Raw genomic sequence first — 17,838 nt, 5'->3', positions numbered from 1 at the left:
AGCTTTACAAACTACCACCAACTAAATATAATCTTCTCCACGCTAAACAACAAAAAATCCTCCGGCTTCGATGGCATCCCAAACATTTTGCTCAAACGCTTACCAAACAAAATAAAATGATACTACACAATACTCTGCAACAATGCGCTAAATAACACGTATTTCCTCAGAAAATGGAAAACAGCCAAACTCATAGCAATTACAAAAAAAGATAAAGACGGTTCATCACCTGCGAACCTACGACCTATAAGCCTCCTCCCCAACATAAGCAAAGTATACGAAATGGTCATAAACAACCTCTTTGCCGTCTTCTGCGCAAAAAATAAGGTAATCCCTGAAAATCAATTCGGCTTCCGGCACAAGCATTCCACAATCCATGCAATAAATAAACTTACGTCGGACATCTGCTGGGCACTTAACGCAAAGCAACGAGTAGCTGCCTACCTAATAGACCTCGAAAAAGCACAGTCGACACAGTCTGGATCCCAGGACTTATTTACTAAATGATTAAAAAGAACTTTCCAGAATACCTAATTAAAATAGTCTGGGACATGATAACAAACAAAACATTCTTAATGGTCGACGGTTCACACACATCAAGCAAAGAATTCTCCATTGCACGGTCTGCAACAAGGAACAGTAAATTCCCCGCTACTCTTCAGTATCTACAATAACGACTTACAAAACCTCTTTAACCTCAACACATCCACCCATAAACGCTCCATAGCCTTCGCAGATGACCTAATCATCTACGTAACAGGCCGCAAAACCGAAACGATAAGAACAGAACTGCAAGAACTCTTTAACAAAATTAACGAATACTACCACTCATGGAAACTAAAAGTCAATGGAAGCAAATGCGAAACCATACTATTTAGATCCAAGACAAGTAAAATCGGCCCAATAGAAAGGGAACACTGTAAAAAATTCCATCTAAAAGAAAAAGCAAACGAAGGGGATCTCATACCACACAAAAACTGCGTAAAATATCTAGGAGTAAATATAGATGAAAAACTAAACTACAAACAACACATCGAAATTCAACTCTCCAAAGTCAGCAAAGCATTCTGGAAAACAAAAAAACTGTTTTACTCTATGTTACGTCGCGTGAAAAGGTCCGCGCGACGTACTTTAATGTCTGACCGTCCAGACCCAAACGTCATTAGAGAACCCTCAATAAAACTAAGGCCCACCATAAACCGATTCTCATTAGCTTGCAGAAACCTTGAATCCTGCAAGCATTTTCGGTTTATAGCGGGTACTTAAAAGGTCCTTAGGTTTATTGAACGTTCTTAAATATTACGGAGTAAGCTGGTAGTTATGACGGGAAAAATTGTTAATTATATGATAGGGAAAATCAGGCATTTAGAGATTAGAAATATCTGGGTTTTCCCACAAGTCATGCCGTTAGGATGCTTCCATATCCCAACTTCAACCGTTAACGTCTTAGCTAATGGTAACGGGGATCTGTGTCCTCATGTTCATAACGGAAAGTACGAACAACGAATCAGCTTACTTCGTTCAAAACCTCCATCGTCATTGACACAGGTAGACGTACGAGTCAGTCGTTCGTAGTAGTACGAGTTAGTCGTTCGAGTAGTACGAATCAGTCAGTCGTTCGAGTCAGTCGTCAGTGCAAGCCACCCAAGTCAAACAGTCGGAGTCAAGCAGTCGACGTCTCCTCATTCAGTCTTTCGGTTGATCCTGTTGATTCGATTCAGTCAAAGTTGGATCTGATCCATCGCCACATCTACTACGACCCACGAGCCTTCCTCTCTCAGATTGGCAGTCAGAATCTGAGCAAGATCCAGGCAATCTTCAGACTCAACGACGTTACTATTGTGTGTGATTAAACGAAGCTGTTGGAGAAAAATATAATCATAACCCTACCAATCACGGAGTTATATTAATTCTATTATCTTAACGGAAATCAGGGGATCGATCTACTCGCGGCGTCGATCATTAGAATCGTAACGGGAATTTACGACTCCCGTTGACGTGTTTCCTCGCGATTGCGTCTCCCCGCGATAGCTCGAAAATACATGGTCCTTCGAGCCGGATCACGTGCCAGTGTCAAGTAAGTGTCCACACACAGTGCCACGTGTTCCCTTTGAATCCAACAGCGGAAGTGTATCACTCCATTAATGTCAGCGACGTCAGGAGCAACACCTTCAAAAAGATATACACACTGGTCGAGGCACGCAACCAGGCAGCGTCCCGACGTAACTGAGTAATCAATTTAAGAAGATTTCAAGTCGATCCACATCCCGAATCATGCCGACCCCAGCTAAGATCAACAACTTGAGGAAACGACGTGATAAATTGTTCGAAGGCACGTTAACGACTGTAAGGGACCGCATCGATAGATACGAACAGTCAGGCATGCAAGATCTTGCATATTTGAGATCATCTCAAGCCCTACTCCAAACCGGGTGGAAACGATTCCTATCACTCCAGGGCGAGTTGGACGACATCGAGGACGAGGATATCGTTCAGGAACGCGTAGCGTCGGAACAGTACAGTTCCCTGGACGAGAGAATACAGCATCTCCGGGAAGGAAAGCCATCTTCAATCCCGCCGCCATCTAAGGGCACCGATTTTCTCGAAGCGAAAATGCATTTATCAGAAATGCGGCTACCAGCATTCGACGGGAAATTCGAAAATTAGAACGCATTTTTTAACACATTCAACTCGACTATCGACATGAACTCTCACCTAACCACCTTACAAAAATTCCATTATCTGCGGGCTTCCTTAGTAGGGGAAGCCGCGAATTGTGTGAATTCTCTAGTTTTCCATGAGGAGAACTATCCGAAGGCGCTGAGCCTTCTCAAGCACAGGTACGATTGTCCGCGACGCATCGTGTCATGCCATGGATTTGCAATCATTGACTACCCAAAGCTGACGCATTGTTCTCCAATGGCCCTAAGAGACTTGGCCAATGTCGTAAGACAGAACCTCGACGCACTAAGCAGTTTGGGACAAACCGTACATCCGAATAGCCTCATTCTTGATCTCATCAGCTCCAAACTACCCGATTACGTCAGGCAACAATGGGAGCTAACCTTGACCAACAAGGAGGTGCCTCAATACACCGATTTGCTAGATTACCTCGAGAATCTAGCGCTCACAGGCATATCACCTTCCGATATCAAACAAATTAAAACACCGGACCAATCCAAAAGAATCCGACAGCGTAAGACACGAGGACAGACATTCACCGCATCCCGGGTCAAGAATTCCTGCCATTCTTGCAAGGGCCAACACTCCATTTGGCATTGCGACGCCTTCAGAGCCAAAAGCGTCAGTGAACGCTTGAAGGAGGTCAAAAGTGCACTCCTGTGTCTGAACTGCCTGAGTGCGGGACACACAACTCGGGATTGTCATGCCGGGTCTTGTAGGGTGTGTGGAGGTCGCCATCATACAATGCTACATCGGGACAGGCAAAAGGTAAGGTCGACTTCCTCCAATTCAGATCAAGGTTCCTCCCCTTCCAGCAAGAGATCATCGACATCCCCGTCAAAGACTCGGAAGGCCGCAAGGAAGCACAAACCAAGGACTTCACGGACTTCAAGTCCATCAACCAGTCCGAGACAGACACACAATTGACGCCAGGCTCGCCGAACCCCAACAAGGACCGATCAAACCCGACCATCAGATCCCGAATTATTGTGCAATGACCTAGTAATTACAGCACAAGTTAACATGCTGACCGACAAACGGCAACCTATTCGTTGCCGTGCGTTGCTCGATACTGGATCCAGCATGAACTTCATTACTAGAAGACTAGCCAATTCCCTTGGAATAAGACAAAAGAAGTGTTCGGTCCCAATTGGGGTTCTCGATACTTTAACGACGACGGCAAGGCGATACATAACGGCTACGATCATGTCAACCGACGGCAGCTATGAACGTACAATAACGTTCCTCGTCATTCCGGCTATCTCGACCCTGATCCCAAGTCAACACATCGATCGCTCGACATTGGAAATACCAAAGAATATCAATCTGGCCGATCCACGATTTCATGTGCCAGGTCCGATCGATGTCTTACTGAGTTCAGGTACGACACTTGCTTCGATGTGCGTCGGACAGATTAATCTGACGCGACCAGACGAGCCGGAACTGTGTTTACAGAAAACCCGATTCGGCTGGGTAATCGGGGGGAGTCCAACTTACCAAATCGCGACAAATGCATTCCACGCCTCCACAACGGCTCTGCAAGCTGATCTCGCGCGGTTTTGGGAAATCGACGAAGGACCCCCGATTCAACATCTCTCAGAGGCAGAGCGACGATGCGAAGAACACTTCCGAGATCACGTCCGACGCACCAGCGAAGGACGATACATCGTCGCCCTTCCATTTAACAGCCAGCTCCCATCCCTTGGATCAACCAAGGCACTAGCGATGAGACGACTCGCATCACTCCACCGCCGATTCCAACGCGATAACTCATACGAAATCGCGTACAGTAATGTGATCCAAGACTACATAGACTTGGGTCACGCGACGAAGATCGACCCTGGTCACCTCGCTAATCACGAGTATTATCTGCCACATCACGGCGTGATCAAGGAATCAAGCGACACCACTAAGCTCCAGGTTGTGTTCGATGGATCAGCGGCAAGCAACACTGGAGTATCGCTAAACGATACTTTGCTCACCGGACCAAAGTTGCAGGAGGATCTATTCGACATCCTACTTAGATTCCGGTCTCACCAGTATGTTCTAACTGGCGATATTGAAAAAATGTATCGCCAAATATTGATACTCCCAGAAGATAGGAAATATCAACAAATTCTGTGGCGCAATTCCGACGGTGAGATCGACTCCTATCAACTTAACACCGTGACGTTTGGGTTGTCAGCCGCTCCATACTTGGCCATACGGTGTCTCAAACAATTGGCAGACGACGAGGGACACCAATTCCCGCGAGCATCACTGGTATTAAAGCGAGACTTCTACGTAGACGACGCCCTCACCGGAGCTGATACGAAGGAAGAGGTACTGTCGATTCGGAAGGAGCTCACCGACCTTCTGCAATCAGGCGGCTTCAATATTAGAGGATGGGCGTCCAACGATTCGGACGTACTGAAGGGGCTATCCGAACAAGACAAATGCCGGAAGCTACAATTAGGTGAGTCTCAGACCCTAAAAACCCTCGGGGTTTTTTGGAAGTCCCAAGTTGATTCAATCCTGTATTCAGTCGATACCCTAACTGATCTCCCACGCGTTACAAAGCGATCAATAAGTTCGGTGATCGCCAGAATTTATGATCCATTAGGATTGCTAGCTCCAGTGATAATTCGAGCAAAGATTATTTTGCAACATATATGGTCATTAAAAATCAACTGGGATGAATCACTTCCCGCGGATTTGCATACGGAATGGAGCCGGTACTACACCCAATTAGCGTTGATAAACAACGTCCGGTTTCCACGAAAAGCTGTAATACCAGCAGCGACTAGGATGGAACTCCACGGGTTTTGCGATGCCAGCGAGAAGGCTTACGGAGCCTGCGTCTATCTCCGCACCATTAGTTCCGACGGCTCCATCCAATCCCATCTACTCACCGCGAAGTCAAAGGTCGCTCCGCTCAAAACACAGACGATCCCACGACTTGAACTGAACGGAGCACTACGTCTGGCTACCCTGATCGCATCAATCCAGAAGGCCCTGACGATCGAGATCTCTCGGATCGTATACTGGACTGATTCCACCATCGTGCTCCAGTGGATCAAATCCTCGCCGCATATGTTAAAAACATTTGTGGCGAACCGAGTAGCCGAGATCCAACTCAAGACTAACCTCTCCGATTGGCGCCATGTACCCACCGCCGACAACCCAGCGGACCTCATCTCACGAGGTCAGACGCCCAAGGAGTTCCTGCGCCCGTCCATTTGGAAAAATGGACCAGAATGGCTCCAGCAAAACGAAGAGCATTGGCCAACATGGAACCCAACTACGTCGGGCGAAATCCCTGAGCAAAAGAGGTCACCCTGCCTGGCAGCGAACCCAGTCGACCATACGATATTAGAAAAATACTCGTCATGGTCAAAACTAACCAGAGTCGTCGCTCGCTGCTTTCGATGGAGACACAAGCAAAGCCGGGCAGTATCTCTAACAGTAGATGAGCTCATTTCGGCAGAAAATAGATTGCTTAGACTCCTACAAAACATCCATTTTTCGAAGGAGATTCGCTCACTACAAAAAGATCGGACCACGTCCGTGGGAGGGAAACTCCAACGCCTAAATCCTTTCCTCGACAATGAAGGGATAATACGAGTCGGAGGACGACTCACTAACTCACAGATGCCCTTCCACCAAAGGCATCCGATCATTCTGCCAAAATCATCAGTGACTGAGCTCATCATCGACCAGGAGCATCGACGCAACCATCATTCCGGAACCCAGGCCACACTATACGCTATTAGACAACGTTATTGGCCTGTCGATGGCCGAAGCCAAGTATGGCGCACCATCAAGAAGTACGTCCGTTGTTGCCGAGCCAATCCACCATCAGTAGAATATCTGATGGGAGACCTGCCGGAGTCACGGATCACCGAGTCGCGGCCCTTTACGAACATCGGGGTTGATTATTGCGGCCCGTTCTATGTCAAGGAGAGAAGGGATCGTAATCGCCGAAGGGTAAAGGTGTACGTCGCCATATTCATATGCCTGGCTACCAAAGCCGTTCATATCGAATTAGTGAGCGATCTGACAACCGACGCATTCCTTGCCGCGCTCCGCCGGTTTATCTCTCGGAGAGGACATTGTGCGACCATCCTTTCGGACAACGGAACTAACTTCGTCGGAGCAAACAGGGAGTTGAAAGAACTTCACCTCCTATTACAATCCGACGACCATCAAGAAAGGGTGCAGACCTTCCTCACCGATCGGCAGATACAGTGGTCATTCAACCCTCCGAATTCACCACATTTTGGCGGTTTATGGGAAGCCGCGGTGAAATCATTTAAACGGCATCTTATTCGCGCCGTTGGCACGGAACTCTTGACCTTCGAGCATCTCAATACTCTGGTTATTGAGATCGAAGCGATGTTGAATTCCCGTCCACTTACTCCCATCTCAACAGATCCTAACGATCTCCCAGTCCTCACTCCCGGACATTTTTTGATAGGCGACACATTTACCAACATTCGGGAACGAGATCTTAGGACAATCCAACCAAGCCACTTATCTAACCGGCAACGTATCCATCAGCTTAAGCAGGAATTTTGGAGTCGATGGTACCGAGAATATCTTAACGAATTAAGCAGCCGTAGCAAATGGTACAAGGGTAAACATGGCATTCGTGAGGGCACAATCGTAATTCTCCGAGAAGACAACGTTCCACCTATGCATTGGCCCTTGGGCCGCGTCATTAAGGTCCACCCAGGAGCCGACGGAATTATACGGACAGCCACGGTGAAGACAGCGACGAGTATCCTGGATCGCGGCGTCAAACGATTGATTCCACTACCCTGTCAACCCGAATCGGAGGAACCCGGACAACCACGAACAGCGGAGAACGCAGACGAAAGTTCCCCCTGATACCATCCATGGACTTTTGATCGGGATCCTCTCAACGGGGGGAGGATGTTACGTCGCGTGAAAGGGTCCGCGCGACGTACTTTAATGTCTGACCGTCCAGACCCAAACGTCATTAGAGAACCCTCAATAAAACTAAGGCCCACCATAAACCGATTCTCATTAGCTTGCAGAAACCTTGAATCCTGCAAGCATTTTCGGTTTATAGCGGGTACTTAAAAGGTCCTTAGGTTTATTGAACGTTCTTAAATATTACGGAGTAAGCTGGTAGTTATGACGGGAAAAATTGTTAATTATATGATAGGGAAAATCAGGCATTTAGAGATTAGAAATATCTGGGTTTTCCCACAAGTCATGCCGTTAGGATGCTTCCATATCCCAACTTCAACCGTTAACGTCTTAGCTAATGGTAACGGGGATCTGTGTCCTCATGTTCATAACGGAAAGTACGAACAACGAATCAGCTTACTTCGTTCAAAACCTCCATCGTCATTGACACAGGTAGACGTACGAGTCAGTCGTTCGAGTAGTACGAATCAGTCAGTCGTTCGAGTCAGTCGTCAGTGCAAGCCACCCAAGTCAAACAGTCGGAGTCAAGCAGTCGACGTCTCCTCATTCAGTCTTTCGGTTGATCCTGTTGATTCGATTCAGTCAAAGTTGGATCTGATCCATCGCCACATCTACTACGACCCACGAGCCTTCCTCTCTCAGATTGGCAGTCAGAATCTGAGCAAGATCCAGGCAATCTTCAGACTCAACGACGTTACTATTGTGTGTGATTAAACGAAGCTGTTGGAGAAAAATATAATCATAACCCTACCAATCACGGAGTTATATTAATTCTATTATCTTAACGGAAATCAGGGGATCGATCTACTCGCGGCGTCGATCATTAGAATCGTAACGGGAATTTACGACTCCCGTTGACGTGTTTCCTCGCGATTGCGTCTCCCCGCGATAGCTCGAAAATACATGGTCCTTCGAGCCGGATCACGTGCCAGTGTCAAGTAAGTGTCCACACACAGTGCCACGTGTTCCCTTTGAATCCAACAGCGGAAGTGTATCACTCCATTAATGTCAGCGACGTCAGGAGCAACACCTTCAAAAAGATATACACACTGGTCGAGGCACGCAACCAGGCAGCGTCCCGACGTAACTGAGTAATCAATTTAAGAAGATTTCAAGTCGATCCACATCCCGAATCATGCCGACCCCAGCTAAGATCAACAACTTGAGGAAACGACGTGATAAATTGTTCGAAGGCACGTTAACGACTGTAAGGGACCGCATCGATAGATACGAACAGTCAGGCATGCAAGATCTTGCATATTTGAGATCATCTCAAGCCCTACTCCAAACCGGGTGGAAACGATTCCTATCACTCCAGGGCGAGTTGGACGACATCGAGGACGAGGATATCGTTCAGGAACGCGTAGCGTCGGAACAGTACAGTTCCCTGGACGAGAGAATACAGCATCTCCGGGAAGGAAAGCCATCTTCAATCCCGCCGCCATCTAAGGGCACCGATTTTCTCGAAGCGAAAATGCATTTATCAGAAATGCGGCTACCAGCATTCGACGGGAAATTCGAAAATTAGAACGCATTTTTTAACACATTCAACTCGACTATCGACATGAACTCTCACCTAACCACCTTACAAAAATTCCATTATCTGCGGGCTTCCTTAGTAGGGGAAGCCGCGAATTGTGTGAATTCTCTAGTTTTCCATGAGGAGAACTATCCGAAGGCGCTGAGCCTTCTCAAGCACAGGTACGATTGTCCGCGACGCATCGTGTCATGCCATGGATTTGCAATCATTGACTACCCAAAGCTGACGCATTGTTCTCCAATGGCCCTAAGAGACTTGGCCAATGTCGTAAGACAGAACCTCGACGCACTAAGCAGTTTGGGACAAACCGTACATCCGAATAGCCTCATTCTTGATCTCATCAGCTCCAAACTACCCGATTACGTCAGGCAACAATGGGAGCTAACCTTGACCAACAAGGAGGTGCCTCAATACACCGATTTGCTAGATTACCTCGAGAATCTAGCGCTCACAGGCATATCACCTTCCGATATCAAACAAATTAAAACACCGGACCAATCCAAAAGAATCCGACAGCGTAAGACACGAGGACAGACATTCACCGCATCCCGGGTCAAGAATTCCTGCCATTCTTGCAAGGGCCAACACTCCATTTGGCATTGCGACGCCTTCAGAGCCAAAAGCGTCAGTGAACGCTTGAAGGAGGTCAAAAGTGCACTCCTGTGTCTGAACTGCCTGAGTGCGGGACACACAACTCGGGATTGTCATGCCGGGTCTTGTAGGGTGTGTGGAGGTCGCCATCATACAATGCTACATCGGGACAGGCAAAAGGTAAGGTCGACTTCCTCCAATTCAGATCAAGGTTCCTCCCCTTCCAGCAAGAGATCATCGACATCCCCGTCAAAGACTCGGAAGGCCGCAAGGAAGCACAAACCAAGGACTTCACGGACTTCAAGTCCATCAACCAGTCCGAGACAGACACACAATTGACGCCAGGCTCGCCGAACCCCAACAAGGACCGATCAAACCCGACCATCAGATCCCGAATTATTGTGCAATGACCTAGTAATTACAGCACAAGTTAACATGCTGACCGACAAACGGCAACCTATTCGTTGCCGTGCGTTGCTCGATACTGGATCCAGCATGAACTTCATTACTAGAAGACTAGCCAATTCCCTTGGAATAAGACAAAAGAAGTGTTCGGTCCCAATTGGGGTTCTCGATACTTTAACGACGACGGCAAGGCGATACATAACGGCTACGATCATGTCAACCGACGGCAGCTATGAACGTACAATAACGTTCCTCGTCATTCCGGCTATCTCGACCCTGATCCCAAGTCAACACATCGATCGCTCGACATTGGAAATACCAAAGAATATCAATCTGGCCGATCCACGATTTCATGTGCCAGGTCCGATCGATGTCTTACTGAGTTCAGGTACGACACTTGCTTCGATGTGCGTCGGACAGATTAATCTGACGCGACCAGACGAGCCGGAACTGTGTTTACAGAAAACCCGATTCGGCTGGGTAATCGGGGGGAGTCCAACTTACCAAATCGCGACAAATGCATTCCACGCCTCCACAACGGCTCTGCAAGCTGATCTCGCGCGGTTTTGGGAAATCGACGAAGGACCCCCGATTCAACATCTCTCAGAGGCAGAGCGACGATGCGAAGAACACTTCCGAGATCACGTCCGACGCACCAGCGAAGGACGATACATCGTCGCCCTTCCATTTAACAGCCAGCTCCCATCCCTTGGATCAACCAAGGCACTAGCGATGAGACGACTCGCATCACTCCACCGCCGATTCCAACGCGATAACTCATACGAAATCGCGTACAGTAATGTGATCCAAGACTACATAGACTTGGGTCACGCGACGAAGATCGACCCTGGTCACCTCGCTAATCACGAGTATTATCTGCCACATCACGGCGTGATCAAGGAATCAAGCGACACCACTAAGCTCCAGGTTGTGTTCGATGGATCAGCGGCAAGCAACACTGGAGTATCGCTAAACGATACTTTGCTCACCGGACCAAAGTTGCAGGAGGATCTATTCGACATCCTACTTAGATTCCGGTCTCACCAGTATGTTCTAACTGGCGATATTGAAAAAATGTATCGCCAAATATTGATACTCCCAGAAGATAGGAAATATCAACAAATTCTGTGGCGCAATTCCGACGGTGAGATCGACTCCTATCAACTTAACACCGTGACGTTTGGGTTGTCAGCCGCTCCATACTTGGCCATACGGTGTCTCAAACAATTGGCAGACGACGAGGGACACCAATTCCCGCGAGCATCACTGGTATTAAAGCGAGACTTCTACGTAGACGACGCCCTCACCGGAGCTGATACGAAGGAAGAGGTACTGTCGATTCGGAAGGAGCTCACCGACCTTCTGCAATCAGGCGGCTTCAATATTAGAGGATGGGCGTCCAACGATTCGGACGTACTGAAGGGGCTATCCGAACAAGACAAATGCCGGAAGCTACAATTAGGTGAGTCTCAGACCCTAAAAACCCTCGGGGTTTTTTGGAAGTCCCAAGTTGATTCAATCCTGTATTCAGTCGATACCCTAACTGATCTCCCACGCGTTACAAAGCGATCAATAAGTTCGGTGATCGCCAGAATTTATGATCCATTAGGATTGCTAGCTCCAGTGATAATTCGAGCAAAGATTATTTTGCAACATATATGGTCATTAAAAATCAACTGGGATGAATCACTTCCCGCGGATTTGCATACGGAATGGAGCCGGTACTACACCCAATTAGCGTTGATAAACAACGTCCGGTTTCCACGAAAAGCTGTAATACCAGCAGCGACTAGGATGGAACTCCACGGGTTTTGCGATGCCAGCGAGAAGGCTTACGGAGCCTGCGTCTATCTCCGCACCATTAGTTCCGACGGCTCCATCCAATCCCATCTACTCACCGCGAAGTCAAAGGTCGCTCCGCTCAAAACACAGACGATCCCACGACTTGAACTGAACGGAGCACTACGTCTGGCTACCCTGATCGCATCAATCCAGAAGGCCCTGACGATCGAGATCTCTCGGATCGTATACTGGACTGATTCCACCATCGTGCTCCAGTGGATCAAATCCTCGCCGCATATGTTAAAAACATTTGTGGCGAACCGAGTAGCCGAGATCCAACTCAAGACTAACCTCTCCGATTGGCGCCATGTACCCACCGCCGACAACCCAGCGGACCTCATCTCACGAGGTCAGACGCCCAAGGAGTTCCTGCGCCCGTCCATTTGGAAAAATGGACCAGAATGGCTCCAGCAAAACGAAGAGCATTGGCCAACATGGAACCCAACTACGTCGGGCGAAATCCCTGAGCAAAAGAGGTCACCCTGCCTGGCAGCGAACCCAGTCGACCATACGATATTAGAAAAATACTCGTCATGGTCAAAACTAACCAGAGTCGTCGCTCGCTGCTTTCGATGGAGACACAAGCAAAGCCGGGCAGTATCTCTAACAGTAGATGAGCTCATTTCGGCAGAAAATAGATTGCTTAGACTCCTACAAAACATCCATTTTTCGAAGGAGATTCGCTCACTACAAAAAGATCGGACCACGTCCGTGGGAGGGAAACTCCAACGCCTAAATCCTTTCCTCGACAATGAAGGGATAATACGAGTCGGAGGACGACTCACTAACTCACAGATGCCCTTCCACCAAAGGCATCCGATCATTCTGCCAAAATCATCAGTGACTGAGCTCATCATCGACCAGGAGCATCGACGCAACCATCATTCCGGAACCCAGGCCACACTATACGCTATTAGACAACGTTATTGGCCTGTCGATGGCCGAAGCCAAGTATGGCGCACCATCAAGAAGTACGTCCGTTGTTGCCGAGCCAATCCACCATCAGTAGAATATCTGATGGGAGACCTGCCGGAGTCACGGATCACCGAGTCGCGGCCCTTTACGAACATCGGGGTTGATTATTGCGGCCCGTTCTATGTCAAGGAGAGAAGGGATCGTAATCGCCGAAGGGTAAAGGTGTACGTCGCCATATTCATATGCCTGGCTACCAAAGCCGTTCATATCGAATTAGTGAGCGATCTGACAACCGACGCATTCCTTGCCGCGCTCCGCCGGTTTATCTCTCGGAGAGGACATTGTGCGACCATCCTTTCGGACAACGGAACTAACTTCGTCGGAGCAAACAGGGAGTTGAAAGAACTTCACCTCCTATTACAATCCGACAACCATCAAGAAAGGGTGCAGACCTTCCTCACCGATCGGCAGATACAGTGGTCATTCAACCCTCCGAATTCACCACATTTTGGCGATTTATGGGAAGCCGCGGTGAAATCATTTAAACGGCATCTTATTCGCGCCGTTGGCACGGAACTCTTGACCTTCGAGCATCTCAATACTCTGGTTATTGAGATCGAAGCGATGTTGAATTCTCGTCCACTTACTCCCATCTCAACAGATCCTAACGATCTCCCAGTCCTCACTCCCGGACATTTTTTGATAGGCGACACATTTACCAACATTCGGGAACGAGATCTTAGGACAATCCAACCAAGCCACTTATCTAACTGGCAACGTATCCATCAGCTTAAGCAGGAATTTTGGAGTCGATGGTACCGAGAATATCTCAACGAATTAACCAGCCGTAGCAAATGATACAAGGGTAAACATGGCATTCGTGAGGGCACAATCGTAATTCTCCGAGAAGACAACGTTCCACCGCTATCAACGCTATCCGCTCCTCCACACCTACTAAGAATTCTATCAGCAAACACGAATATCACCATTACATATTAAACAAAATTACAGAAAAACGAAGACTATGAAAAGTATGGCAGACCCATAGAACACCGGACAACAAACGCAAACTAAACGGCGCAATCAGGAAGTTAACCAAAATCAACAAAAAATACAAAAAATGATGGTTTTCGAAAATATCTCGTCAATTTGTCCCCCACTGCCGACTCCAACTACTCATTATGGAAGGCTTCTAGGAAACTCACGCGTCCCCCGCAAATAATTCCTCGAATTCGCTGTCCGCAAGGCGGATGGGCACGAAGCCCTATAGAAAAAGCCAACCTCTTCGCCAACTACCTATCCAACGTTTTCAAACCCCATTCCTCCAATACCGCTCCTGAAATAACAGAATACCTCCAATCTCCCTTCCAAATGTCTCGCCCCATTAAACCTTTCACTTCTCTAGAGGTTACTGAATTATTCCATCGTGTGAACCCCAGGAAATCACCGGGACATGATCAAATAAGTAACAAAGCAATTAAGGAACTACCTGTAAAAGGGATTCCACTCATTTCTTCAATCTTCAACGCAATTCTTCGCTTTGAATACTATCCCAAAACCTGGAAAACGTCACAAATTACGCTCATCCCTAAACCCGGAAAACCAATACACGAAACTAGCTCCTATCCCCCAATTAGTCTTCTACACACTTTGTCAAAACTATTCGAAAAGTTGGTAACGAATCGATTCCTTCCACTCCTAGAGGATTTGAAAACACTGCCAGATCATCAATTCGGTTTCGGAAGCACATTCTATAATAGAACAAATCCATCGAATAACATACAATATCAGCCAAACCCTCGAAAAGAAAAAATATTGCTCAGCGGTATTCCTTGATATCCAGCAGGCATTCGACAAAGTATGGCATGAAGGGCTTCTTTACAAACTTAAAAAAATCCTACCACACACTTACTACTCCATCCTGAAGTCCTACCTAATCAAAAAGAATTCATGGTTAAATACGTAGATGCCATTACCACAACTTTCCCAATAGAAGCGGGCATACCCCAAGGCAGGGGAAGGTCGGACCCCTTCTGTTCTCCATCTACGCTGCCGACTTACCAATATCAACAGGAATAACTATATCAACATTTGCCCTGACACAGCGCTATTAGCGTCCCACACCAACCCGATAATAGCCTCTTCCACTCTCCAGCGAGGTCTCGACTCAATGGAAAAGTGGTTCCATAAATGGGGCTTCAAAATTAATGAAAAAAAATCCACACACGTAACCTTCACGCTGCGAAAACAAATCTGCCCACTGGTCTCCATTAACAATATAACAGTTCCTAACAAGGACACAGTCAGATACCTGGGCATGACTCTGGACAGGAGATTAACATGGAAACGACATTTCGTAGACAAATCTAAACAACTCAGGGACAAACTCAAAAATTTTTATTGGCTCATTGGCCGTCGCTCCAACCTAAGCACGCAGAACAAAATTACGCTCTATAAGGCCGTAATAAAACCAGTCTGGACCTACGGAATCCAACTATGGGGAACAGCAAGTAATTCCAACATTGAAATACTCCAACGCTTTCAATCGAAAACGCTAAGATCTCTATTAAATGCACGCTGGTATGTTACCGACGAAGCAATCCACCGTGACCTCAAGATACCTACAGTCAAAGATGAAATACACAAGTCCAGAAGCAGATATAACACAAGAGTCAACAACCCCCACAACCCATTGGTCACCCAACTACTAGACACGACGGACCAGATCCGCAGACTGAAAAGAAAATACCCTCTAGATTAAATCCTTAGATTCTACTAGAACCAACAATATAAAACTATTATAAGGCATGTCATTGTATCACGCCAAATGAAGTTACTGAAAATTCTCAACGAGAATTGATTGTAAATATTCTAAAAAAAAAGAAGGTACTGTTTCGCATCTTTTCTTCTTTTATGGTACTTCCTTCTATTTTCCTCTTCAGTTGCAGCGATCTTTATTGTGTCCTCACGTAGCTCACGACGTTGTTTTTCGAATCTCACAGCCCACTCTTCGTCTGATTAATTTTCTGATCTGTGAATCTTCTTGAGTTTGCATCTCGAACCCGACAAATGGTTGGAAAGGGGTTTTCCCGTGCTTCTATTTATTGTAAAATTTAAATGCTTGTGTTTATAGTAGAATTCAAATACTTCTGGACATGCTCGACATGTTTGTACCAATCATCGGGCTTAAGGGCAGTCAGTTTAGTTGATAATGGTATGAGTGTCCTATTGACCCTCTCTAACCCGTCGTAATTAATAAATGCTTTATGTTCTCTTCTTCGCAATATTCGTGGAAAACGTTGGATGTGAATGCTGTTCCCCGATCGGAGATGATTCGTCGTGGGTTCCCAAAAATAGTTGCTTGATGTCACCTTTGTCTAAAGGATTTAAATATCTTTCTTGCTTGCCCAACTTTCGTTCTACTAGGATACAGTCAAGACAGTTGGATATCACTTTTTTTTATTTTTATTTAAATTTTACAATTTGTCCAAGTACATTTGGTAAAATATTATAGCTTAGAGAATAAAAAATATAGCATATGGATGGTTATCCCCAGCGGCTCTCCATCTTCCAGGTTGTTTATTGTATTTCTATTGTGAGGTCTGCGGGATGCTTCTTCTTCAGTCTTCTTTCTATTATGGTTTTATTTGTTTCAGCAACCAGCTGGTTTGGGTGTGTTACAAGTCTTTCTTTATACTTTTTTGCATATCTGGGAATTTCCTCTTTGACTGTTGGAATTTTGTTCTGACGTACCATGGAGCGTTAACTATCGTCCTTAAAATTTTTGCTTGCTCTATTTCTATTTTATTTATATGACTCATTGCTACCGTCCCCCACAGTGGGACTCCGTATGTCCAGATTGGTTTGATTATTGTTTTATATATATTTAGTTTATTCATTATGCTTAATTTAGATTTTCTATTGGTTGACCAGTACATTTGCTTCCTTTTTCCATGTATTCTGTTTATTATTGATTTTATATGGTGCTTCCATGTAAGGTGTGTGTCTAAATGTATTCTTAGATACTTGATTTGCTTTGTTTGTGCTATGTGGGCGCCGTTCAGTTGGATATCTGGTGTTTTTCCTTTTCTAAGTGTAAATGTTATGTGGTTGCACTTACTGATGTTCACTTTTATTTGTTTGTTTTGCAGCCACTTTTTTATTTTTGTAATGTGTTTTTGTAGTAGTGTGGCAGCCGTTTCTGGATTTCTGTGCCTCACTCGTATGGCCGTATCGTCCGCGAACGTTAGTATTTTGCTGTTGACAGTTGTTGGTATGCCTGCCATATATAGTGTGTATAGTATTGGTCCTAGGACGCTTCCTTGCGGTACTCCTACCTTGATATCCTTAATTTCAGAATATGCATCATTTATTTTTACTACAAAGGTTCTATTGTTTAAGTAAGATTTGCGTAGTTTGTAGATTTGTTCTGGAAATTGCTTTTTGATTGTTTATAGAAGTTTTTCATGGTTAACTTTGTCGAATGCTTTTTCAATGTCCATAAAGAATGCCGTGCAATATTGTTTTGTTTCCAGCGCCTGTAAGATTTCATTGACGAGTCTACGCATTTGTTCTATTGTGGCGTGTTTATTCCTGAATCCAAATTGATGGCCGGGTATTAGTTTTTCTTTTTCTATTGTTGGTTTCAGGCGGTTACATATTATTTTTTCTAGTAATTTGGAAAACGCAGGCAGTAATGATATTGGCTTGTAGGATGCAGTTAGATATGGGTTTTTGTTTGGTTTGGGTAAGATTACGATCTGTGCTATTTTCCATAGTGTAGGAAAGTAATGTATACTTAGAATTGCGTTGAATATTATCATTGTTAGTCTTATTGCCTTTGGGGGAAGGATTTTTAAGATTTTTCCATTGATCAAGTCAAATCCTGGTGCTTTACTTGTCTTTGTTGCCTTAATTAAGTCTGTATA

The 17,838-nt window shown here is 46.0% G+C and overlaps 4 protein-coding genes across 4 annotated transcripts; all 4 read left to right on the top strand.

The window, feature by feature from the left end:
* The first annotated feature begins 2,703 nt into the window (after positions 1-2,703).
* On the top strand, positions 2,704-3,685 carry LOC125387125. Its single transcript, XM_048414282.1, has 2 exons — positions 2,704-3,402; positions 3,476-3,685. Exons 1-2 carry the CDS (start codon positions 2,704-2,706, stop codon positions 3,683-3,685), a joined length of 909 nt encoding a protein of 302 aa, XP_048270239.1.
* A 20-nt stretch (positions 3,686-3,705) lies between these two features.
* On the top strand, positions 3,706-7,551 carry LOC125387124. Its single transcript, XM_048414281.1, has one exon. It carries the CDS (start codon positions 3,706-3,708, stop codon positions 7,549-7,551), a length of 3,846 nt encoding a protein of 1,281 aa, XP_048270238.1.
* A 1,630-nt stretch (positions 7,552-9,181) lies between these two features.
* Positions 9,182-10,163, top strand: LOC105666849. Its single transcript, XM_012319148.2, has 2 exons — positions 9,182-9,880; positions 9,954-10,163. Exons 1-2 carry the CDS (start codon positions 9,182-9,184, stop codon positions 10,161-10,163), a joined length of 909 nt encoding a protein of 302 aa, XP_012174538.2.
* Positions 10,164-10,183: 20 nt separating this feature from the next.
* Positions 10,184-13,768, top strand: LOC105666850. Its single transcript, XM_012319149.2, has one exon. It carries the CDS (start codon positions 10,184-10,186, stop codon positions 13,766-13,768), a length of 3,585 nt encoding a protein of 1,194 aa, XP_012174539.2.
* Positions 13,769-17,838: the final 4,070 nt, after the last annotated feature.

The sequence above is a fragment of the Bombus terrestris genome, unplaced genomic scaffold, assembly GCF_910591885.1.
Source record: "Bombus terrestris unplaced genomic scaffold, iyBomTerr1.2, whole genome shotgun sequence".
Classification (NCBI taxonomy): domain Eukaryota; kingdom Metazoa; phylum Arthropoda; class Insecta; order Hymenoptera; family Apidae; genus Bombus; species Bombus terrestris.
The sequence above is the reverse complement of the archived record's forward strand: the minus strand, read 5'-3'. Positions and strand labels throughout refer to the sequence as shown.